General features: G+C 45.1%; 1 protein-coding gene across 1 annotated transcript in view; it reads right to left on the bottom strand.

Annotated features, from left to right (window-relative positions):
• Positions 1-20,066: 20,066 nt before the first annotated feature.
• COBL (cordon-bleu WH2 repeat protein) overlaps positions 20,067-26,359 on the bottom strand; it is a 289,484-nt gene continuing 283,191 nt past the window's right edge. The window contains exon 14 of the mRNA XM_044920215.1: positions 20,067-21,405. Coding sequence (XP_044776150.1) covers positions 21,388-21,405 — 18 coding nt within the window. The 3' untranslated portion in view covers positions 20,067-21,387. The remainder of the gene's footprint in view (positions 21,406-26,359) is intronic.

Raw genomic sequence — 26,359 nt, forward strand, 5'->3', positions numbered from 1 at the left:
AAAGCCCTTGTACTATTTGCCAGAAGCGCATAGGGACATCTTTTACTGTAATATGTAGTTTTTTCTGTTAAAAAAACCACAAAATTCAACTGAGTAAATTTGAAGATCTAATTGGCATTATTAAGCGATTCATGAATCAGACAGCATCCCATCTAGCAAGCAGTGAGGAGCTCCAAGGAGTCTTACGAACTGGGAGGTTTTTCTAGGAAGGAGGGTGGGGCCAGTGAGTTACCAGCAAAAGAAAAGAAAGGATTGTTTCAGGCAAGATCGGTTTCCCTTAGGGGGAAGGGAAGTGGGTCTTATTATGCAGATGACCTCATCTTCCTTTGGGGATGGAGAGGGCCACGTGACAGATTACCTCACTGATGCTGATCAGAAAATCCCTGACTGACCGGTTAAGACTACATTTCTGGGGGAGGTTGAAACTGCAATTAGGTTAGGTATTAAGCCCTGGTTTGGTGACTTGGCCCGGCCAAAGTGACTCCATTTTGGGCCTGTGGTTTTCTTTTTAGCAACTCTCAGTTCCCAAAATAGTTTCAGAGTGGATGTGAAATGGGTGTCTTTTGTTATTCACACAACCTGCGCCTTTCAGCCACACCTGAGCTTATGTTAATGAGTGACTCTGGGAAAGCCCCTAGGATGGGGTCTGGTTGCCCGGGGAACCAACCACGTGATTAGAGGGTTGGAAGATTCAACCCCACCCCCACCTCCAGGGAGGGGAGAGGGACTGGAGATTGAGTTCAATCACTGGCAGCCAGTGATCTAATCAAGCCTACCTGTGTAATGAAGCCTCATAAAAATCCAAGAAGGATGGGTATCAGAAAGGTGGATCAGTGAACATGCAGAGATGCTGGGAGAGCGGTGCGTCCGGAGGGTATGGAAGCCAATAATAGCTTTAAAATGGACTGAGTTGAATTTTATTTTTTAATAGATTTAGTGGTGGCAGTGACAGCATCCAAAAGAGGCTTCTGGTGGCTTTGGAGACTATGAGAAATGCAGGTGTGGTACCTCAAGCCCTTTGAATGCTCTGTGTTTCTCACAGTTTCCAAGGGCCATGGGTCAGGTTCCCTCAACTCTGAGCTCTGCTCCCTTGCCTCAAGCTCCTGATCTGACAGGGCTTGGCGGGTTAGCTGGAGCTGCTTGGTGGTTCCACCTGGAACCTGAGTCTCCAGCCCCTGGCTGGTCCACAGTCCCTATTTGTTGGGGTCTCCTGGTTCAGTCTATAGTTCCAGGTGGGGAAATGCTGGTGGGTGTACCAAAGGACTCTTTCTATTCCTGGTCAGTACACCCATACCATCTCTGGTTACTGCTGGTGTCCACAGTCCCCTTTCTTCAGTTACTCTTGGTTTCTGTTAATGCGCCCCTGAGGTAAAGACTATTGCCAAATGGAAATCTTGAAAGCCAAAAAGCTGAAAAATTTGTGAGCATGGGTTGAGCACTTGAAAGCTATTAGAACACTCACCACCTAACTCTGAGTCTCCCGTGTTGGCAGAAGTTGGTCACAGAATGAGAGATTGACACTAGGTCCCCTGCCAACCTCGAGAAAATTTCTGTGCAGTAAAGTATAGTGTAAGACACCACCCAGTCCTCACCCATGACACACCCCTCTTAGGTATTAGTTCAACTCCGAGAGATCCAAGACTTAGCTAAAGAAATAAGATCCTTTAAATCTCAGAGTTGAATGCACTATCTTCTGGTGCACCAGCTTATTTTGTGTCTAAGAACTATAGTCCCAGAAGCTATAGACATCTAAAAAATGGCAAAATATTACCAAAAAACAACCTAGAATCACAATAGTCATTATGAGGAGTGTTCCAATTAGGCAAGATGGTTCATTTAAGAAGTGCTTTTAAAAGCAAGTTTTCCCAGGGGCACCTGGGTGGTTCGGTCTGTTAAGCATCCGGTTCTTGGTTTTGGCTCAGGTCTTAATCTTCTGGTTGTGGGATCTAGCCCTGACTCGGGCTCTGTGCTTATAGCAGAGTCTGCTTGAGACTCTCTCTCCTCCCTCCGGCCCTCCCCGCCATGCTCTCTCTCTCTCTCTCGAATAAATAATTTTTTTTTAAGCAAGGTTTCCCAAATCAGGCAAACAGAAGGTGATATCTATATTATTCGGTATGCAGAAGCTTCCAAAGCCTTCAAGATGCCAAAATAGCTTCATTGGAAAATTCATTACAAAAGGCTTGTGAAAAATTAAAGACATAAGGGGCACCTAAAACAAAAGACAGTAAGACAGACATGACTTCTGTTCTCCTCTATCCTTCTTTACCTGAGCACTCATGTTTTACTAATTCTCTGTCTGAACTGACTTTCTACTCTGAAGAGATTATCAGCTCGCCCGCGGGGCTGTAGGGGACCCTCCTCAGACATCTTAAACACTGTGTGGTCAAATGCCAAACTAGGAGCAATAGCTAAAGAACTCCCTAGACCCAGGGAAGATCTTCAGAAGTATTTTGAAGAATTTGGAGTTCTTTTAGGGGTCTCTGACCCTGGGCTGCCAGATCTTTCTCAGTTGGTGCACCTGTGGGAGAGAACGACCTGGGGAAGCCGTTAAAGTGGACATGGGAGCAGACTGGTGACGATCAAGATTTCTGATCTTCAACGGGATCCCCTATGGACCAGAAAAAGCTCACTAAACAGCAACCAAACTTTTAAAAGCCATTCCCAGAGTCTTCCCTGCCCACACTGATTGGTCCATTATTCAAACATGCAAACAAAAGAAAGACGAATCTGTGACCTACTTTAAAGCCCCTCTGGATGCACACTTCATACCGTGTTCTGGGTTCCATACAATAAATGGTGTAACCCAACCTGCTCTAGCTGCCCTATTTGTAAGTGGATAATCTCCTGAGATTAGAGGATTGATAAAAAGGCAGAAAATAAGATCGGAGGCTATTTGTTTGACTGAACATGTGACCATAGCTGAGCACTTTGGAGGGACCTTGGAACAAGACTGTAAACAGAAGTCTGCCAAGTTCTTAGCCTTACAGCTGCAACAGCCCCAAGGCCAGGAGCCTAAAATGACACATGGGCCTCCCACATTGCACCCTCCTAGGGGTCTGTCATCAAAATACTGGCCCAGGGGTTGATGTCTCATTTGTAAGCAACTGGAACACAGGAGAAAAGAATGTCCTCAAAGGTCCTATGCATGTCCTCCACATCAACTCAAATCCCCCCGTATCTGCTCCCAAAACAGACTCTCCCATGGGCCCCTCCCAGAGCTGACAAGACTCTGAGCGGTTCTCCCATAAATGGCTACCATTAATTCCCTTAAACGGCCAAGGGGAAACTAAAATTAGGACCAATGGAAAACCTTGCCAAATTCTGTTAGCTGCTGAGGCTACACTTTCTACTTTAAGGACAACAAATCCTTTGGAGTCAAAGAGAAATTTCCATAATGGGGGTATCTAATAAAATTCAGAGAGTTTCTATCACAACCTTTTACTGAAAAACATCCCTTTTTGCTATATGATACAGTCCTAGTCAATCTGTTTGGCACAGACCTTCTTTCTAAATTAAAGTACCTAATCTGTTTTGCTTCCAATGGAGACTTCACCATAGAATTTTCTAACCAACCTGAACCTGATTTTTTATATTCCTTACGATCTGTCCTAGACATAGAACAGGAAGAAGTTCAACAAAAGCCCCCTACTCAGGGCGCCTGGGTGGCTCAGTTGGTTAAGCGACTGCCTTCAGCTCAGGTCATGATCCTGGAGTCCCTGGATCAAGTCCTGCATCGGGCTCCCTGCTCGGCAGGGAGTCTGCTTCTCCCTCTGACCCTCCCCCCTCTCATGTGCTCTCTCTCATTCTCTCTCTCTCAAATAAATAAATAAAATCTTTAAAAAAAAAAAAAGAAAAGCTCCCTACTCAAATCAAGGTGCCTAATACTGACATTGGGAGAATAAAAAGGCAGAGCCTATAAAAATTCAAGTGGACATAAGTAAGCCTCTCTCTGCATCACCTCAATATGCATTAAGTCCAAAGCTGTATCAGCCCTCATGCCCGCAGTGGAAGGTCTCATCAGACAAGGGGCTACCCGCTGCCAGTACCAGTCTCTGAAACAGGCCAGTCTTGCGGGTCTAGAAAGTAAAGGGCAGGGTGGAGATTTGTCCAGGACTTGAGAGACACCAACAAGACAGTTATTCCCTGTTTGCAAGTTGTTCCAAACCTGGACACCCTCCTGTCATGAGTTCCTCCATACTCACAGTCACTACTGGGGACCTATGTTCAGCTGTCTCCAGCATCCCTGTGGATCTCAATAGCCAATCTCTGTTTGTTTGACTTGGAACAACCAACAGTGTACCAGATCATCATGCCTCAGGAGTTCACTGATACTCCTTCTTGTTTTTCCCAAATGCTCCACCAAGAGTAAAGCACCTCCATTTCCCTGGGAAATCGACCCTCTGTAGTGTGTAGATGACCTCTTGCTGTACTCAGTTACTCTAGAGGCATCCATAAAATACTCTGTTTACTTGCTGCGATAGTTTGCTGAAGAAGAACATGAAGTCTCTAAGGAAAAATTATAGTTCTCTCCAGACATTGTTCAGTAGCTGGGTCATAGTCTAAGCACTGAAGGAATCCAGCTATCTCCAAAAAGAATTAGGTTAATCCAAGAATTCTTTGGGCCCACAACTAAGCAACAGCCTCATGGATTCCTAGGCCTGGCTGGATATGGTAGACTATGGGTTCCTAATTTTCCTCTATGAACTTACTAAAATTTCAGATCCCAAACCCTTTCCTTGGGAAGACAAACATGAATAAACAAGAATAAAACAAGCACTACAAGAGCCACCTGCTTCAGGGCCATCTAACTACTCAAAACCTTTCACTTTGTTTGTGCATGAAAGAGATACCAGAGCCCGGGGAGCGCTCGCTCAGTCAGGAACACGTCAGTGGACATCAGCCTATTGCCTGTTCCTGCGGACAGCCTGGCTCTGTTGCTCACGCCTACCCCAACTGCCCTATAGTTACGACTACAGCTGCAGAGGTGGTGGAAGCCTCAGCAGATTTGACCCTAGGAAATGACATTTATTCACAAACTTTACACTCTGTCTGAAGCCTTAACTCTGAATTAATTCAACATTTCTCTGTAAGCAGACTAGCCTCCTATGAAATCCTTCTGCTTTCCCCACCGAATCTGCATCTTAAACATTGCAATGTTCTCAATCCTGCTATATTACTACCCCCACCTGAGGAAGGTGAGCCCCAAGACTATGAGGTAATAATCCCCATTTCATGACACTGTGTCCTGATGTACGAGATGCCCCTTTGACTAATCCTGATCTAATTCTGCTTGTCGATGGGTCCTACTGTAAAAATGCAAAGGGGAATGTCCAAGCTGGCAATGCTGTTATTATACCCGATATGAACTACTTGAGAAGGGAAATCTCCACAAGCTAGATCAGCCCAACAAGAGGAGCTTCAGGCCCCTCCAGGACATGCCAGTTATCAGGACAAATTATTAACATTCATCTGACAGCCAGCATGCCTTTGGGATCATCCATGATTTGGGGGTTATGGAAACAAGGGGTTTTCTTGCATCCTCTCTGACCCCAATCAAAAATGTACTAAAGTAAACAATCTTCTTACTGCTATTCCCTTAACCTTCTGAAGTCTCTGCCATCAAAATTGAGGCTCACACTAAAAAGACAACCTGAGCATCAGGGAACCACCCCAGCTGACCTTCACACAAAGGCAGCAGTGACAGAATCTATAAAGTTATGGCAGATGTGGATGAAGTCCATTCACTTCTGGCCCCTCACGGGCAGACTTTTGCCATCCTGATGTCTTTGCAATACGGCAACAGTCTGCTGCCAAATCAGAGAAATTAAGGGGGGGAAACAATGGCGGTAAATTAAGTGAATAATCGAACTCTGGGAAACCCAAGATGGCTGCTTGGTTCTTCCCGGCTCTCTAGCAGACCCGACTTTTTGTTTTTTACATTCCTTCACCCATCATGGTGCAACTAAGATGTCTCAAATGATGAATAGACATTGGTGGGGAGGCTTTTACAAGACTGCAAAAACAGTCTACTAGCAATGTCTGACTTGTTTGGTCCATAATTCTGGGAAAACTATTTTTGTCCCTAGAGCCCTCAGACCTCCTTTTTCTGGACATTTTGAGGACCTGCAGCTGGACTTCATTTAATTGCCACTTATCATGGGTTATCAATATGTTCTTGCTACTGTAGGTGTGTCTTCTGGATGGTTTGAAGCCTTTCTGTGTTGCAAGGCTGATGCTCTTATGGTGGCAAAGAAATTGTTGGAGAACATGTTTCTCACTTGGGGTTAACATTCCACAATCTCCAGTGATCGGGGCCCCCACTTCACTGGGCAAATCAAACAAACCTTAATGAAAGCCTTGCAAACAACCTGGTATTATCCCTGTCCCTGTCACCCTCAATCATCAGGTGAGGCTGAGAAAACGATTGGGATCCTCAAATTTAAAACCTTTTTCTTTTCTTTTTTTATTTTAGAGAGGGAGAGAGAGAAAGGAAGAGGGCAGAGGGAGAAGGAGAGAGAGAATTTTTTAAATTTTAATTTCTTATCTCTTTTAAAAATTTTTTTATTAACATGTAATGTATTATTTGTTTCATGGGTACAGGTCTGTGATTCATCAGTCTTACACAATTCACAGTGCTCATCATAGCACATACCCTCCCCAGTGTCCATCACCCAGCCACCCCATCCCTCCCAACCCCCCACCACTCCAGCAACCCTCAGTTTGTTTCCTGAGATTAAGAGTCTCTTATGGTTTATCTCCCCCTCTGGTTTCATCTTGTTTCATTGTTCCCTCCCTTCCCCTATGATCCTCTGTCTTGTTTCTCAAATTCCTCATATCAGTGAGATCATATGATAATTGTCTTTCTCTGATTGACTTATTTCGCTTAGCATAGTACCTTCTAGTTCCATCCATGTCATTGCAAATGGCAAGATTTCTTTTTTTGATGGCTGCATAATATACGTGCGCGCGTGCACGCGTGTGTGTGTGCGTGTACCACATCTTCTTTATCCATTTATCTGTTGATGGACATCTAGGCTCTTTCCATAGTTTGGCTATTGTGGACATTGCTGCTACAAACATTGGGGTATGTGTGCCCCTTCAGATCACTACATTTGTATCTTTGGGGTAAATACCTAGTAGTGCAATTGCTGGGTCATAGGGTGGCTCTATTTTCAACTTTTTGAGGAACCTCCATACTGTTTTCCAGAGTGGCTGCACCAGCTTGCATTCCCACCAAAAGTATAGGAGGGTTCCCCTTTCTCCACATCCTCACCAACATCTGTCATTTCCTGACTTGTTAATTTTAGCCATTCTGACTGGTGTGAGGTGGTATGTCATTGAGGTTTTGATTTGGATTTCCCTGATGCGGAGTGATGTTGAGCACTTTTTCATGTGTCTGTTGGCCATTTGGATGGCCTCTTTGGAAAAATGTCTGTTCATGTCTTCTGCCCATTTCTTGATTGGATTATTTGTTCTTTGGGTGTTGAGTTTGATAAGTTCTTTGTGGATTTTGGATACCAGCCCTTTATCTGATATGTCATTTGCAAATATCTTCTCCCATTCTGTCAGTTGTCTTTGGTTTTGTTGACTGTTTCCTTTGCTGTGCAGAAGCTTTTTATCTTGATGAAGTCCCAGTAGTTCATTTTTGCCCTTGCTTCCCTTGCCTTTGGCGATGTGTCTAGGAAGAAGTTGCTTCGGCTGAGGTCGAAGAGGTTGCTGCCTGTGTTCTCCTCAAGGATTTTGATGGATTCCTGTCTCATATTTAGGTCTTTCATCTATTTTGAGTCTATTTTTTATGTGTGGTGTAAGGAAATGGTCCAGTTTCATTCTTCTGCATGTGGTTGTCCAATTTTCCCAACACCATTTGTTGAAGAGAAGGAGAGAGAGAATCTTAAGCAGGCTCCATGCCCAGCACTGAGCCCAAAGTAGGACTTGATCTCATGACCCTGAGATCATGACCTGAGCTGAAATCAAGAGTCAGGCGCTTAATTGACTGAGCCACCCAGGCGCTCCTCAAACTTATAATTTCTGAACTTTCTTAAACTACTGGACTCCCTTGGCCTAAGATATTGACCTTGGTCTTGTTGACTGTTCACAGTACCCTCTTTAGGAAACTCACTCCACATGAGATAATCACCAGCAGACCAATGTCTATTGGTATACAACCTTCTGCTGATCCCTTGTCTCATGCCAGTATGACCAGCTACTATAAGTCCTTCATGTCTTATGCTCATCTATCACCAACACGTTAAAGAAGCTTCCCCAGATCCCAATTCAAAGGATCCTACTGTTCACAGTCTGAAACCTGGTGGCTGGGTGTTTGGGAATGTCATCAGAGGAAGACAGTCTTTGAACCCCATTGACCTCCCAAGTGCTCCTGACACTGACATTGTTGCAAAACTGAAAAGTATTGAGCCTTGGGTGCACATGGCACAACGAAAGAAGGCTCTACCTGACACCTGGTCCTGTGCAGGCTCTGGAGATCTCTGAATCCAATGGATGTGGAAGAGAAGTAGCTGACATGGAGGGAGACTTCTTCTGCCCAAGACACGGCTCAAGACTTCACACTTCAAGTAAATGTGAAATGCTCTTTTCTTTTTGTCTTTCCTTTGTTCTGACATTGGTCTGAAAAGATAACAACCATTATCTGTATCTTCCAGGACACTGCTAGGAGGGGCAACCTCTCAGACTGACTAATTTGTCATCAAAATCCCCAATCCATGGTGCTATAGAACCTCTCTTCATCCCTGTGACCAGTATTTTGTCTACACCCAATGTCATCATAAACTATAATCAACCCTCCTTAGAAGTCACTTACAGAGTCAAACTTTTATGGATGGAACATCCGTGCCTTGTTTTTATGTTTCTCTGGTTATAACTGTACTTGAACGCCTATACCTGCGCCCTAATGTTCCCATGATCATCTAGATCAGATAAAGCTTCCAGCCATGGGAAGATCTTACCAGCAGCACCCATCTTTGCAAGGAATTTAGAACCACTTTTTATTCCAAACTAAGGGATTTACCTCCCAATGCACTGAAAACCTAACTGACCCCTGACTTGGATGGGGAAATGCAATTGTCCCTGTGAATGAATCCATGAACAGTGCCACCTTAGCAGGAGTGGCATGTACCCCGACAGGATTTATCTTTGTCTGTGGTGGCTATCATTCTCTTTGGGCCTGTGAATGCCTACATGGCTGACATTGGGTGGACATATAACCAGGCAATGCCTCTGAGGTTATTAACTGTGCCCCTAACTGCCTACAAACTGCGACATCTCACTGGCCACCTCCCCGATGAATTTACATCATCAAATTAGAAAGGACCTACTAGGAGCCATTCATGATTCAGGATTCACTTCCTTTGGCAGATCCCTATTTCCCTATGTGAGAGTACATATGAGGCTATGATCTGGAAACTATCCTTAACTCTTGAAAGTGTTGAGAAATCCATTGCCAAAGCAATAGCACCCCAACAGAAATCCCTAGACTCTCTGGCCCAGGTTGGCTGTCATAGCAGGATAGCCCTTGATTATTTTTTAGCTGAGCAAGGAGGCATCTGTGCTGTGGCCAACACCACTTGCTGCACCCGGATCAACACTTCTGGGGAAGTTGAGACTCAGCTGCATAAGATCATGGAGCAAGCCACTCAGCTTGGGAGAGTGAGTTCTTCAGTGGGATCTTTTTTTTTTTTTTTTTGACTTATTAGATTCTGATTGGTTTTGGTCTTGGGGACAAAGGCTGCAAAGTGCACTCCAGACATTGGGAATTATCCTGCTTATATAATCACGGGTTATCGCCCTGGTGCACTGTATTCTCTGCAGAGCTTCAAATGTGGGTTCGCAGCTGCTAACCACCAAACAGATGATCTCCCTAAGACTGGAACATCAGAAAAGGAATGAAAAGAATGACTAACTTAAACAAATGTGAACCCAAGGTCGTGACCTGTGAATATCACAGAGATTCAGCAAAAAACATCATGAGCCATGAATACCACACAGGATTAGCAGAAACTGCAAGAAGCTCAGAGCAGTATCTGGGGTGGTGCTAAGGCCTTAAATTTTGATCACAGCTCTCAATTAACCTGAGAGTCTGATCAAAAAGGGGGAAATTGTTGAAAAGACAACAAGCCTGAAATGGAGTCACCAGTTCAACCTCTCCAGGGGTGGAATCCTAAACCAGTCAGTCTGAAATTACCCAGTTAGCACTAGAGAGGCAATCTGCCTGCTAGACCCTGCCATCCCCCAGAGGAACATGACTTTGCTGCAAAAAATCCACTATTGCTAATAACCTTGTCCTGCTCCCTACCTTTTGTGAAGGCTAAAAAGACCTTCATTTTACACAGCTCTCTGGAGCCCCTTTCTATCTGCTACATGGAATGCTGCCTGATTCACGAATAGTTTAAAGCCAATAAGATCTTTAAAACATACTCAGTTGATTTTTTTTTTTTTTAACCAGTATCAAAGTCATTTGCTAAGTAAAAGTTTCCAGAAGAATGTTCCATTTAGGTTGATGATCCACTTCAAGTTAATGTTTCACTATAGAGGAGCTTGAAATTTCTAGACTAATTCCACACAAGCAAAGCAAAACCCTTCTGTATGTGCTACCCAGTGCTTTGTGAGACACAAGATTTTGCAGATTTGTGTCCAATAGGACAGGTACCCTTCTCAGCCTTGTGTGAGTCCCTCTAGTCCTTTAGGATGGTTCTTGCTCCTGCTTCTGGAGACTTCCTCACATGCACTCACCCATTAGCACTCAGCTGAATATCCGGGGGGGACCCTCTGCAGGCTCTGGAGTTCCCTCTGTGTAGCAGTGCTTCCTAAGACTCCTTTCTGTGAACTCAAGTTGCTAGGCTGTCTCTTGGATGCTCAGCTCCATCTACTCAAGGAGCTCAGCGGTCTCTGCCTGGCTTCCTGCTCCCTGCCCCTCTCCCTGGAAATGCTCCCAAAGCAAGAGCCTGGGAACTGTAGGGCTCATCTATTTGTTTTCTTTCTTTTAGGGATCACTTAATTGCCAGACATTCACTCTGTCCGTTTTTGGTTGTTTCAGGCAGGAGGGCAAATCTACTTCGATAACTTCAATTGCTTAAGCATCTGCCTTTGGCTCAGGTTATGATCCCGGGGTCCTGGGATCGAGTCCCGCATCTCTCTGTCTCTCTGTCTGACAAATAAATAAAGTGTTTTAAAAAATATTACACAAACAATATTACAAGCCAGACACATTGGTTAAATTAATAAATGTAAATTGGCTTAACTCACACAATCAAGTAAAAGATTACTGGATGAACTAACAGAGCAAAATCCATCTCTTTGTTCTTTCTAAGACATGGCTAAAATAGATTCAGAAAGTTCAGAATAAAAGTTATAGGCAAAGATATGCCAAGCACATACACATAACAATGAAACAAGAGTTACGGTCTTGGTGGTGAGAACTGACCCATCAGGGCCCCACTCACATCTCTCGTTCTGTGTTCCTAAAAACCTTCCTGCACTAGCAAATATTCCCCCCCGCCCCAGTCCTTGCTTCTTTGCATGATGTCTTTGTCTGGCATCTGGGGTCTGTGAGCCATGTGGCAGGCCAGAGTGCTGGACGATTCACATCCTCTGGGAGCACCCTCAATCAGTCAATGACAGGAGTTGGTACGTGTACACCCCGGCACCCTCTCCCCTTGGATGGACTCTGAGGCACTGACACTGGGGTTGCCAAGTGGGATAAAGCTCCAGTTGTGCATCGTCGTCCGTGGTTTCATAATGTGCCATTTATTGGCTGCCCACCATTCCCTGACACCCCTTCCCGCCCTCTGCCAGTGTTTCTTCACTTCCCCAATAAGCCACTTGCATTTGAATCCTTGCCTCTGTGGGTCTACGTCAAGGCGACCCACATGAAGAGGGTATCCGAAAAGGCAGAATGCATGTCCCAAAACAAACCCGAACACAGCAAATACAAACACTAATAGTTCTAACAGTGAAATTTTGTGAAGAAGATAGAAGAGTTATGAATGCCTATGCTTTCAATATCGGAGTGGTATCTTTTATGAAGCAGAAACTAGAGAAGATGTGAGGGGAATTCACCCAAATATATTCAGGATGGGAAACTTCTTCTCAGTGTAAGATAGGTTGTCTCTTCATGGGGAAACTGAGGAGTCATTTCCACCAAAAATGGGGGCGGGGGAGGGCACGGATACCTCCTGTCTCCACTACTATTATCACCGTATTGGAGGCATCAAGCAATGCAATTCCAGGCAAGGGGGCCGGATTTCTATTTTCAAGTGACATCACTGGATAGCTGCCAAACCAAAAGAATTGATGGAAAATACTACTAAAAATAATGAAATGATTTATAAGGTAGCACCAATAATTTTCATATATATAAACAAATCTCTTAGCGGATATGATGACATAACAAATACATATAATTACGACAGCAAACGTTTAATAAAATAGCTAGGAAAAATCTAGCAAAAATGTGCAAAGCCCATATGAAGAAAACTATAGAATGAGAAATAGACTCGACAAATGGATATACATGTGTATATGTGTCTATTTTCTCAAATTTAATTTATAATTTATTGATATCTCAACAAAATACCTTTTTTTTTTTTCCTGAAGCTAAGCAAGTTGGTTTTAAAATTGATGTAGGGAGCACCTGGGTGTTTCAGTTGGTTAAGCATCCGACTCTTGATTTCAGCTTAGGTCATGATCTCAGGGTCTTGAGCTCAAGCCCTGCCATCAGGCTCCACACTCAGGGTGGGGTCTCTTGAGATTCTCTCTCTCCCTCTACCCCTTCCCTTGCTTGCACTTTCCTTCTCTCTCTAAAATAAATAAATAAATCTTAAAAAAAATAAAATTGATTTGGAAGAATAAATGATCTAAACTTTCCAGGAAATCCTGAAAATGAGCAATTTTGGAGGGAGGGATAGCCCTTGCATACATTCAAACACAATACTAATTAGTAAGACTGGGGCTATAACAATGTGTCTTTGTGCATGGATAGACAGACAGTAAAACAGAAGAGGAAACCCAGAAATATGCCCAATTGCATATGGATATTTAGAGTATTGGCAGTGGAGGAGAAGAAAAATAGGCAGAATGAAGTTAGTCTTGGTTTTTATGAGACAAAATGGAGCATTTTCACCATGGATGGGCTATGGGAAAGAAGGAAAGAATTCCTTCTGGGTTTTTGCCACATGTGATGCGTGGCCTGGCAGAAGGTGATGTGGGTAGTTGACCTACCTAGTGCCTATTCTTAGTTATCTCTGGAATACTGGGAATGCAGGAAAAACTCCTATCATAGTTACAATACAAAAAACCCCTGCAATAATAGAAAACAGAACGTAACCTATGATTGCGTTGTGTCCATCTCATACGTATGAATGACGCGAAGCTTTGTGGGTCCTCAGTTTGACACACTTATTCACTGGGTCTATGGTTATTAACCCCTGATTCCTTTGTTGGTCATGTGTGGGTTGTCTCCGTGAGCATGTGCCTGTTTTCAGCTCCTGACACTTTCCAGGACCTGTATGAACTCGGTCTTGCAGGTAGCCAGGAAAACCCTCTCCGAGTTCCGGCAAACTGCCAATTCCTGCCCCCCTCCTCCCTGGTGCGCTTACCTGGGCTCCCCTCCTGCTGGTTTTACTTCCTCAGTGCCTCCTCCTCTCCCATCCACCGGCCATTCTGCAGTCAGAGAGGTTTGTAAGTTAATCGTGTCACTCCCTGCTTAGACATCCTGCAAGACACGGTCTCTGCTCGTGGCTAAGGAAACTCCAAGGCATTCACGTGTCTTCCTGTGAAGCCCAATGATCTGAGATTTCTCCCTTCCTCTGTTTTGCTCAGGCTTTACTGCATGCTCTGTCTCGAACAACTAGCTAACTCCTCATTCTTTGGTCATCAACTCAGATGTCACCTCCTCCAGGAGGCTTTCTGGCGCCTCTAGGTGAAGTTTGGGACCTACATTCTCCAGGGCTATAGCAAGCTCTTACTGGGTTCTTCCCCTCCCCTGCAAAGGGGAGCGCCTTGTGAGGAGGGGCTGGGCTCTGACATTTTGGTTCTTTATCATGCAGCCTGGTGCCTCTCACATAAGGGCCTTCAGTGGTTGTTGGATTTAAGAAGGAAAGGTACAGCCCTGTTCATGCCCGTTCGTGTCTGATTTTGCTCAAGACTCAAAATCCTGTAAGAATTCCCAGAGTTATTTGTCTCATGGCCATGCAATTCCTAATTGGAAATTGTTGGTGCCTAATTTACACCTGCTGGCATCTCCCAGCTGGTCCTGTTTGGGCCCCTGGAAATTCCACATTACTAGGGAATCACGACCCTTTGTAATAAATCTGTAATTCATCAATATTGTCTAATATCTTAAACATTTTTTCCCCTTGGAGTTGGCTCATTTCAGGCCCTTAAGGGACAGGAATAAAGTAGCTTGCTGAAACATAATGATTAAAATATGAGAGACTCTCAGCTTTTTATCTCCACAGTCAGACAAGCTTATTAATTGCAAGGTAAACTGGGAGCAACTTTGGACTTCTTGGCCACATGCATTATTTAGGAAGGGAAATGAACAGATGATTACTTTAACTTTTGGTAAATCAGAGAGGCAGAGGCACATTTCCTCTGTCATAATAACGTAGGAGGAAACAGGAATTGGTACAGATAAAGATTCAACACTGTTTCACTTGGAAGAATTGCAAATCCAAACTGAATTCAGTTATTCACTGTTGTTCATCGAAAGCCATCTTCTGCACTTAAAACACCCCTGTTATGATGATGTATTGACATTTTGTTTTCTTTGCCTTTTCCTCATTAGGCACTGGGATGGATATTCCATTTGCTCTTCCAGAACGTCTCTCAATCTTTCCCCACCTTGGTTGGATTTAAAGAGAAGGAGGGGCACAGCCCCATTCATGCCCATACCCTGGGGGGCTGACCATTACAGATTGCTTTTGGTCTCCTCACTCCATGAGTTCTGGTCGGGTTTGGAGGAAGGAAAGCACTGGAAGAAGCAGGAGGGCAGAAAGCAGAGTCTGGAGGATTTAGGGTCTCTGCCAACAGGCCATGGCTTGGCAGTAGCTGCTTTCCCTCTCCAAAGCCATATCTCTCATTCCCCTGCCATATCTAGAACCCTCGCCAGCTTGTGGTAACTGCTTCTTCGCCTGCCCTCCCAGACTGAGGAGTGATAAAGACCCTCCCCAAAGAGGCCCTGCATGAACCCTCAGAGCACCCACCCGAGTGGGCCCTTTGTCTCCAGGGACTCTGGCTGACATAAGTGTCACGGAATTTCTGCCCGAAAGCCACAATTCCAGAAAAGCTCCACGTGCTTCGCTTTACCAATAAGAAGGCAGAGGTTCGCAGAGAAGGAGTGACATGCCAGGCAGCCATCCATGGCAAGCTGCCGTGGAGCCCACGTTATTAACAACGATCGCCATCACTACCCTGTTATCTAGCTTTACTGAGGGCTTCCTGTGTGCCGGGATCTGTATCAAGCATGCACGTTTGTTGTCTTTACTTCTTACCACCTCGTGACGTCCTTACTGAGCGGTGGCCGATGTTGTAGATGAGAAAACTCAGATGCTAAATGGTCCGTCCCTGTCATGTGGCTCTGGGGGCCGGGGGGAGACTGCATGGCCAGGATTCACACCTGGGTCTTTCCCACTCCAGAGTCACCTGCAAACCGCCCTGTGATGTGCCCCGTGCCAGGATTCATGTGGGCCTGAATCTGCAAGCTTAGTGGCATCTAAGAGGCCAGGCCATGTGTCCGATGTTCGACCCAGACAGCTTCTGGGAGGGTGGCAAGGGGGCATCCACGGGCAGCTGGGGAGTCCCCACCGGTCACACCATTCAGCGGTTCCCCCAAGTTGAAGCAGCCATTCTGATGGGACAGATCATGACCGGACAGTCACCGTCCTCAAGCAGGGGCCACGGAGGGTGGGCTGTGGGCAGACAGATGCAGCCGCCATCAGGAAGCTTCTGGGGGCCAAGCTCAAGTGGAGTCAGCGATGGGGAACACAAGAGCAGGGGAGCCAGGGAGGGGGGAAACCAGAGTTCTTGGACACCATTCAACCAAGAGTCATGCTCCTCCCCAGGCAGGCTTGGAGTCACACACAGGGACGGTCCATGCCTACGTTTTAAATGATCAAATCAGTGAAGAAAATCTGGAAGAAATGGAGAAGAAAACTAAACCCTTCCTGCTCAGGAATGTGCACCACATTCGCCCCAGAGCCCATGATCTAGGGAAACTAAGTCAGGGGAGATGTTCCCGATGCAGTGGGTGCGGCACAGGACCCGCTGCAGCCCGCTGCCGTGTCCCCTTGGGGCCCCACACCTGGGCCTGCTGCCTGCTGGCCTCTGGGCACCCCAAGAGCAGCAGGGGCACTAGCCCTCTCCAGCCATGTCATTTCAGAAAGTCACATTTTCCTGAGCTTCACCTTCTTCTATGAGAGGAGCATAATAAAGTCTGCCCGAGCAGGTCTCAGCATCTCAGTTATGCTGTCTTATAGCTGGATCTCTTGGGGAGCAAGCCGGCTGTAGTGGGTGGATTTTTCTCCCGCCTCTCTGTTCTCATCTTCATCCACAGTTTTTCTCTCGGAGATCTCCGGGGGCAGATGACTCAGAGCCACATCTTCAGGGCCCACAGGGCTAGAGTCCCCATGTGGGAACCCCCACATCCCATAGCCCTTGGTGGTCACCTTCCTGAGTTGGGTTCCCAGCCTGCCTGCCCATGAGGCTTTCTGTGTGTGTCTTCATGAGCTAGTAGTTGGTGCCCGGGAATGCTCAATCAGGTCATGCAATTGCTCACCAGGGAATTGCATTGTTCTTTCTGGTTCTTGAAGTCCTATTGCTTAGCACTGAGGCCCTTACTGCTCACAAGGCTGCCCAAAGAATTGGGATCAATGGGATCACCCACAGGTCTGAGCTGTCCGGCACATGCTGATGTGACACCAGGTCACAGGATGGGGGCTGCAGTCGTGGTCCTGGAGCAAGATCCTTGGTTCTAGAATTGTAGCAGAGCCCCCGCTTCCCAGACCTGGACCCACCTTGACACATAGGCTGACCTCGGACCCATAAAGATCACGAGTAGACAGGCAGATCCAGAGTTGGATCCAGGGATTGAGAAGGAATGGACATTTCCTCTCCATGACATCATAGAATACACTCCATGCCTCAGTTCCTTAACCAGGGACACTTCCTTCTTGACTGTAATGTCTGCTGGGGGCCGACAAAGAGGACCAGATCTGAGGGTTCACCACAGTGAGGGGGAACCCAGCTGTGCCCACACTAGCCACATGAGTCTGGGCAAGTTGCTGGATGTCCCTGAGGCTGCCCCTCTGCTGTCAAATGGGGAAAGCAGATTTTATGGGACAGTGTGGTGTTGGAGAGGGAGTCGGGGATGTCTGTGAACTCTGCTTCGTTGAATCCTGCTAGCTTTTGGGAAGCCCCAGGTGCCTTGGTCTGTTGAGCTTGGCTGTTCCTGCTTTGCAGAAGGGAAGAGAAGAATCACAGGGCAAGAGCATCAGAGGAGGAAGGAGGTAGTCCCCGGCAGCTGGCCTGTGGGGACGAGGATGCCACGTGGGCCCTGAGGAACCTTATCCTACTGTTAAAACAAGTGCTTAAAACAAGGTTGGGCTCCTGGTCATGGCCTCTGCTAAGGGTGGAGTTGATGTGGGACCCACCCCAGGAGAGTTGGGTATCATGCCCTACTGTCTGCCCTTCCCAGAGTCCCTGGTCCATGAAGCCTCCTGTTTATCTAACTCTGCTCAGGATGAGAAAGAGGTTAAAAGGTGCTAAGGACTGAAGCTTTGTGTTCCCTCAAATTCAAATGTTGAAGCCCTAATCCCCAATGTCATGGTGTTGGGAGGGGGGGCCTTTGGCGGGTAGTTCGGGTGTTGGGCAGTTGGGTAGTCAGGTCATGGGTATGGAGCCCCCGTAATAGGATTAGTGACCTTATAAGAGAGGTGATCTCTCTCTCTGACATGTGAGGACACATCGAGAAGCCGCCCCTCATCATGTGATCTGTCAGCACCTTGATCTTGGACTTGCAGCCTCTAGAACTTTGAGAAGTCAGTGTTGTTTAATGCCCAGTCTATGGTATTCTGTTATAGCAGCCTGAGCCAAGACAAAAGGTAAGAAACCTGCACCCAGTGTGGAGCCCAACACGGGCTCAATCTCACGACCCTCAGATCATGACCGGAGCCAAAATCAAGAGTCCGACACTCAACTGACTGAGCCACCCCGTTGCCCCAAGGAGCTAAACTTTTAAGAAGCTGGAATGCTTGGAAGCCAGTAAGAGATACCATGAAGTAGGTACCACAGGCTTAAACACCGGAGGGTTGTGGGAAGTGGGGAAAAACCGAATCTGGAGGTGGGGCAGCTCTGATGTGTCTTTGTGGCTGGAGGCCCACGGAGAGCCATGCTGGAAGATGTGGGTGGGTGGACACCCACCTGTGGGAAGCCTGGAAGGATCTATATGGGCTCCCTTTGGGGTACAGTGTGTGATACAGAGGCAGAGAGGAAAAGTGAAAAACCCTGATGGAATAGAGCAAAGTTGGGGCTCTAATCCAGCTTCTGGTGACACTCGTTTTGTCCTTGAGCATTTACTCAACACCTCGTCGGGACCAGACAAGAGGAGACCATGGAATCTATCATCTAAATGGAGACATTAGGATGCGAGGGGGACGCTACCTGTGTTGATGCTGGGCTAACAGCTTTAAATTGGGTGTTCTCCTGGGGCATGCAGGCAATGTGCTCTGGAGCCGGGAAGCCTTTTCAGACCCGCTGCCCGCTCTGCTTGCTGTGGTCACAAAGGCAGGGGTGAGGCAGAGGTGAGGAGCGGGGAAGGGCAGAGGTAACCGGCAGAAAAGCTTACAGGGTATCAGGGAGGAGGGCTTGACCATAGCAGACACATGTCAGGAGCAGGGTCTTGAGGGCAGGGGTGGGTTGCCTGCTGACAGGTGGCAGGTGGGGGGTGCATTTCTTGCAGGGGGATCACAGGAGGAATGAGCATGTGCCATGCGCTCTCATCCTGCAACCTGGTGCTGGTTCCATAGTGATGCGGGAAACAGGTGTAGGGAGGGGACGTAGGCCATGGGGAGCCTTCTAGGCTGAGGAGTTTAGATTTAGTGCTGGAGGAATAGGGGAGCCTAGAATGAGAGGCATGTAATCGAGTTGCTCCATTAGCTGCTCCCTCTTCTTGGACCTGTTTCCTCATCTGGAAAATGGCATCTCGCCAGCACTCAGGTTTAGTGAGAACAACCAAGAACAGTTGTGAAAACACTGTGGAAAGACTATAGCATGATCCAGAAGGCTGTCTTGGTCCCTGTTCCACAGCTCAAAACCCAAGGCTTGAGTGCAGCTAGAGATGCAGGACGTAACACAATTTCAACAAAGAGTCAATTTAGTAAAAATTGATCCCTTCCCTCAGGAGAAAAAGGAACCAGTGATGGGGTGCCCTCGACTGGACAACCTTTCTCATCCTCGAGGCCCACTTCTGGGCCCAATGCCTCTGCTCCTCTCTTGCTCTGGCTGGGGAGCAAGGTGGCTCTGGGAAATGCAGCACTGAGTTGTGTGCAAGGCCAGGGGGTCAGAGGCTGGAAAACTCCATATTTTTGCATGACCACCCATGTTTCACACTGTCCCCCTGGTTCCTCCAACACGCTGGGCAAATTCTGCCACAGGGCCTTTGCACTTGCTCTTTCCCTAGCCAGTTATGCATCCACCCATGGTCTGCTCTCTCATTTCCTTCAGGGTTTTACTCAAACATCACTGTATCACTGAGGACTCTCTTCATCACCCTATTTCACTCTACATCCCTTTTCTTGATTTTCTCCTACACACTATCAGCTTCTAAATATACTCAATATTTAGCTTACCTATGTTGCTCATGGTCTGTCTCCTCCCCTGTAAAGTAAACTCCACGAGGACAGGCATTCTTGTCTGTTTTGCTTTCTGCTGCCCAGAGGAGTGTAGCAGGCAGTCATGAATATTTATTCATCGAATGACCGAATCTCTCCTTTCTACTCTGGAATAAGGGCATCCAAACAGACTGTGGCATAAAGTCATGAAATTCACACAATGGCTACAGTTTCATTTTCTTTTATTTGTGGCACTAAAAGACACATAGAGACATGTGGTTTAAGAGAGATAGGCTGATGCTCTTGCCACTCTGGGAAGGTGAACATCTAGCATCAGACAATGCAGAGTAAAGTTTCCATTCTATGTGACGCCTCGATCTGAAACAGATGTGAAATGTTAAAATGATCTCACTATATTAGTTGTTCCATTAAGATAGAGATTTTATTTCATGAACTCCTCTTGATTTCTATTCATCTCTTAAAGATCTCTTTTCAATGTAACAAAAGGCTTTACAGAGAGAAGTGAAAAACTAGCACTGTGTCTAAACATTATAAATACCAGTGGCAGAATACCAGGTGCTAAGAAAAGCCTTCCATATGATACAGGGGTGCCACTGATCCATAGGGTAAAAACGCCCAGACTGAACCCAAACCATGAAATACCAGCACAGTTTTGATCTGATCATGGCGACACACAAGACATCCATCCAGTGTCCCTGCTCTTGGCCCCGTGCAGGATTTCGGAAGGTTCTCAGGGCAGTCACCGGGCTCCATACACAGCCCTCCCGGGACGGAGCGGGAAGGGCTCATTCTACTTCCCAGCCCACTGGGGATGCCTGCAAAGTGGGGCACTGACCGTCCACACCAATGACTTTATGATCTCTGTCACTGTCACCCTCGGAGAATCAGAAACGCCTGTCCAGACATCAGGTGTGATCATATTGTGGGTGATAACCGTTGATTTTCTAAAAGTTTAGTTGGTCAGATCATGGTCTGTGACCCTCTGTGAGGTTGTAACCCCACATTTTTGTAGGATAAAAATCCAATGGTTTCATTATGCAACAGTCATCTTCTGCTCCTTTCTTATTACCAAAACATCACAGAGTGTATTACATTCAGATTGTTTCAATTGGTTTATACGTATTTCCTTAGAATTCAAAAGATTTCGAACAGCTAAATGGTCTTAACCATCTCTATGTGGTAAAATCTCAAAGGTCCAGAATCAGTCTAAGGTCACCATAATTCAGTGTAGTGTTGGACTCCAGCATTCATATCCCCATTAACCTGCCAACAAGAATAGTTTATTGGCAACTTTAAATATTCAGGGGCAAACATGTTTCCTTGGCACACAACAAGCTGCACGGCTGAGCAGCATCTCGCCCTCCCTTGGAAACATTTTGCAGGACTGAAAATCAATTGTGTGAGTTTGGCCTATAGACAAGAAAGTGCACCAAATCCCGATGCCCCCTGCCACGCGGCGTCCTCCAGTGGTGACTGTGGTTGGCTCACAGGTGGGTTTCTGCCACAATCTGATCTTCTCAATGATTTACACGAGCAAGGGCACCTGCAGTAGAGAGAACCACAGTTACTCGCGGGACCTGGATGAGCCAATGGGGTTGGCCCAGGGCGCACAGATCCGGGTGCTACGGAGCTCAGTGCAAGAACATCCTTGCCATTACTCTTCCCTCACGGGTTTCTACATTGATACCTATTCTACTTACTGCCCCAAGGAGAACATTTCTGGAACACAAACACGCTTAAACACTTCCAGTGACTTGCTCTTGCCAGTTCTTTTTCAGAAAAGAAAGTATGAACCCACTGGAGGGCTATGGTACATCTGCCAGAGCCGTCAGCTGCCCCCAGGCCCCAGGGCTCCCTGAGCCCCTCCTAGCTTCTGGGATCTGCTGGGGTCTTTCCCTCCTCTGGACAGGTTTTGCATGTGGGGTTTCTCTGTTGGGGATGCGCCTTTCCAGCTGGAAAGCTTTGAGTCCTTCGGGAACAGGTGTTCATACTATCTCCAGAGAGAGGCTCTCCTGACCCCAGTCCTTGTCAGGGCTGATGCAATCACCCCTCGTTCTGTCAGCTACCCCAGTCTGCTCCTGTGTCCCAGACTCCCTGCTCCCTCACTTTTGCAGAGAGGCTCCTTGAGGATGAACCATGGGACTCTCACTCCCTCCTCTGGGCACAGAACTTACTGAGTACTCAGTATTTATGGCATGAATGAGTGAATGCACAAGCTCAAACTTTCACTCTTAGCTTCGCCCTGCATCCTCCTGTCCAACTGTAGAAAGCCTGATTTGTACAGTTTCGAAGGAGATATTTCAACGGCTTTAAAGGCTAAGATTAGGGGCACCTGGGTGGCTCAGTCGGTTGAGCGTCTGACGCTTGATTTTGGCTCACGTTATGATCTCAGGGTTGTGAGATTGAGCCCCGTGTCAGGTTCTGCGCTCAGCGTGGAGTCTGCTTAAGATTCTCCCTTTCCCTCTACCCCTCCCCCGACTTGAGGGCATGCTCTCTCTCAAATAAATAAATCTTTAAAAAAAAAAAAGGCTAAGGCTAAACAGTTTCCAGTTTGAGGGAACTACAAATAAAACTGCTATGAATATTGCATGCGAATACAAGTCTTTGTATTTATGTATGTTTCATTTCTCTTGGGTAAATACCTAGGAGCAGGATGGCTGGACCACATGGTAGGTGCAGCTGTAACTCTTGAAGAAAGTGCCAAACTACATTTCAAAGTAGTTGCACCATTTTACATTCCCACTAATAGGTCTTGAGAGTTCCAGTTGCTCTACATCTTGTCGATATCCTGTACTGTCATTTTCTACTAAAATTGTAGCCATATTAGTAGGTATGTAGTGGGTATCTTGTGGTTTTAACTTGTGTTTCAATAATGATCAATATGTGGAGCTTCTTTTCATATGCTTATTTGCATCTGTATATCTTCTTTAAGTGTTTATTCAAATATCTTGACCATTTATTGACTTGTTTGCTTTCTTACATTTTCTTTATGAATTCTAAATATATGTCCTTTATCAAATAAATGCCTTGCCAATATGTAGTCATAGTATGAGGCTTGTATTTTCATTCTCTTAATAGTATGCTCTTGTGAAGGGCAGAAGGTTTTAACTTTGATGAAATCCAATTTATCAGTTTGCCCTTTTTATGGATTGTGCTTTTGGTTTCAAATCCAAGACATTTTTGCCTAAGCCAAGGTCACAAAGATTTTCTCCTATGTTTTCATCTAGAAATGTTATAGTTTTTAGTTTCAGATTTAGATATATAATTAATTTTGAGTTACATTACCTTATGCGATGTATGGATCAAAGTTAATTATCATGCATAGGAATATCTAATGGTTGCAATGCCATTTTTGAAAAAAAAACAAAAACAAAAACAAAAACAAATTGTCCTTTCTCCACTGAATTGCCTCTATACCTTTGTCAAAAATCAGTTCTCTAAATACATGGGTCTATTTGTGGGCTCTCTATTCTCTTCCATTGACCTATTTGATGTCAGTTACCAGACTGTCTGAATTACTCTGGCATTATTATAAGTATTGAAATGAAGAAGTAGTAGTCCACCGACTTGAATCTTTTTCTAGGTCTTTGCATTATTATCGCAATTTTAGACACAGCCTGTCAATTTCTACAAAAAGCCTACTGGGATATTGAATGGGGTTACACTGAATTTACAGTTCAATCTGGGGAGCATAGCCATACTGAGTTTTCAAAATAGGAGCTATCCACCTATTTATTTAGGTTTCTTGAAATTCTCTCAGCAATGCTTTGTGGTGTGTACATCTTTGGTCAAATTCATCCCTAAGTATTAATATTTGTGATGTTCTTGAAAATTATTATTTTAAAAAATCCAATTTCTGATTGTTCACTACTAATACTTAGAAATACAGCTGTATTTGTAATGCTGCTGTATCCTATAACATTGTCAGACTTACTTAAAAAACTTAGAATCTATCTATAGTTCCCATTGGGTTTTCTAACCTAGACCATCACATGGTTTGTAAAAAGAGCTTTATTCTTTTCTTCGCAATAGGGATGCATTCCTTCCCCTCTTCCTTCCTTCCTACCTTCCTTCCTTCCCTCCCTCCCTTGCCTACTTACAATGGTTAGCACCTCCAGTACAATGTTGAATAGAATGCAGACATTCTTGCTTTGTTTCTGATTCTAGGGGAAAGTATTTGCTCTTCCATCATTATCTAAGATGTTGGCTGTGGGTTTTCCATTGATGCCTTTTATCAGTTTTTTCTTTTCCTACTTTACAGAAGTTTTTATCAGAAATGGATATTGAATTGCCAAATTCTTTTAATGTATCTATTGAGATTATCAGGGTTTTTCTCTTTTTTAGTTTGTTAATATGAGGACTTTTTCTCAAATATCAAACCAACCTTGCATTGTTGAGCTAAACCCCACTTGAACATGATGTTACTCTTTTAACATATAGTTGGATTTGATTTGCTAAATTTCAATTTAGGTGTTTTGTTTTTTTGTTTTTTTTTTTGCATCTATATTCGTGAGGACTATTGCTCTATAATTTTCTTTCCTTCAGGTATCTTTATCTGGTTTTGGTATCAAGGTAATATTATCTTTGTAGAATGAGTTGGGGAGTCATCGCTCCTCCTCAGGAAATTCTGAACAAAATTTCTAGAAAATTTGGATGTGCTGCTTGGTGAATGTTGTATGTTTGATAGAACTCACCAGTGAAGTCACCGGGGATGGGTGGCAGTGCTTTGTTTTTTTGGGTGTGTATGGGTGGGGGAAGATTTCTTACTTGTAATTAAATTTCTTTAATAGATACAGGGCTACTTGGGTTATCTATTTCCTTTTGAGTGAGCTTTGATAGTTTGGGTCTTTCAAAGATTTCATCTATTGCATAAAGTTGTTCATAATGTTGCCTTATTATCCTTTTACTATCTGTAGAATCTGTAGTGATATTACGTCCCTCTTTCTGGATCCTGATAAATTGTCTTCTTTCTTTTTCCTGATAAGTCTGGCTAGAGGTTGATCACCTTTATCGGTCTTATGAAAGAGTAAGTGTTGGTTTAATTGATTTTGCTTTATTCTTTTTTCTTTTTTATTTCACTGATTTCTGCTCTGACCTTTATGATTTATTTTCTTCTGCTCACTCCAGGTTTAATTTTTACTCTTCTTTTTCTAGTTTCTTAAAGTGGAAGTGAGGACATTCATCTGTGGTCTTTCTTCCTTTTTTTTTTTTTTTAAGATTTTATTTATTTGACAGAGAGAGGTATAGCGAAAGGGGGAACACAAGCAGGGGGAGTGGGAGAGGGAGAAGCAAGCTTCCCGCTGAGCAGGGAGCCCAATGCGGGGCTCGATCCCAGGACCTCGGGATCATGACCTGAGCCGAAGGCAGATGCTCAACGACTGAGCCACCCAGGCGCCCTATGTAGTCTTTCTTCTTTATGGAGATGTGGTGCTATATGGTTCTCCCCCAAGTACTGATTTTATAGCAGCAAACACACTTTATATTGTGTTTAAATTTACATTTGGTCCAAAATAGTTTGCAATTCCCCTTTTGAGTTTTTTTTCTTTGACCCATGGGTGTTTAAGAGTTGTATTATTTAGTTTTCAAGTATTTGGGATTTTCCAGAGATCATTTTGTTATTGATTTCTAATTTAATCCTGTTGTGGTCACAGAACATACACTGTAATATTTGGATTCTTTAAATATAATTATATTAACTGTTTCCATATTCTCATCTGCCAACTTTAACATCTGTGTCTATTTTAGGGAGGTTTTCATCGATTCATTTTGAGCATACAGTGTTTCATATCCTTCTGCCTGTTTGTGGCAATGGTAATATTTGATTGGATGCTGGATACTGTCAATTTTGCCTCATTGGGTGCTGGATATTTTTGCATTCCTACAAATATTCTTGAGCTTTATTCTGGGAGGCAGTTATGTGGAAACACTTTGATGGTTTCGGGCGTTGATGTGAAGATGTGCTGTGCAGTGTGAGAGCCACACAGAGACTCCCAGTCTGGCTGTGTGAGCTCCAGGTGCTGCTCCTTCTTACACTACCACGTGGCTCTGTCCCGGCCTCACATGCATGTGCCCACCAGCACTGCACTGATTATTCCAGAGGAGGACCCTCTGCAGGCCTCCGGAATTCTCTCTCCATGCTGTAATCTGCTGTTCAGGACTCTGTGCTGCACACCTTAGCCTCCTCAGTGACCCCAGACTCTCAGCTCTGCTCCCCAACTCAGGGAGTCTGCTGGCCACTGCTGATTTCCTCTGCTTGTATGATGGCCGGGAAGCTTCCTATCTTTCGGGGGTCCTGTTCCTTGTTGCCTGCTGTCCAGTGACTTCAAAAAAAACATTGTTTCTTACATTTTGTCTGAGTTTTTGGTTATCTCAGGTGGGATGGCAATTCCAGTCCCTGAAACTTCATCTTGGCCATTAGCAGGCATTCCCAGAGATTCAAACAGGTGAGAGGTGAACATATTTGAAAAGCTTTGTTTTACTCCTTTTCCTATTGCTCT

Source organism: Neomonachus schauinslandi, chromosome 12, assembly GCF_002201575.2.
Source record: "Neomonachus schauinslandi chromosome 12, ASM220157v2, whole genome shotgun sequence".
Taxonomy (NCBI): Eukaryota; Metazoa; Chordata; class Mammalia; order Carnivora; family Phocidae; genus Neomonachus; species Neomonachus schauinslandi.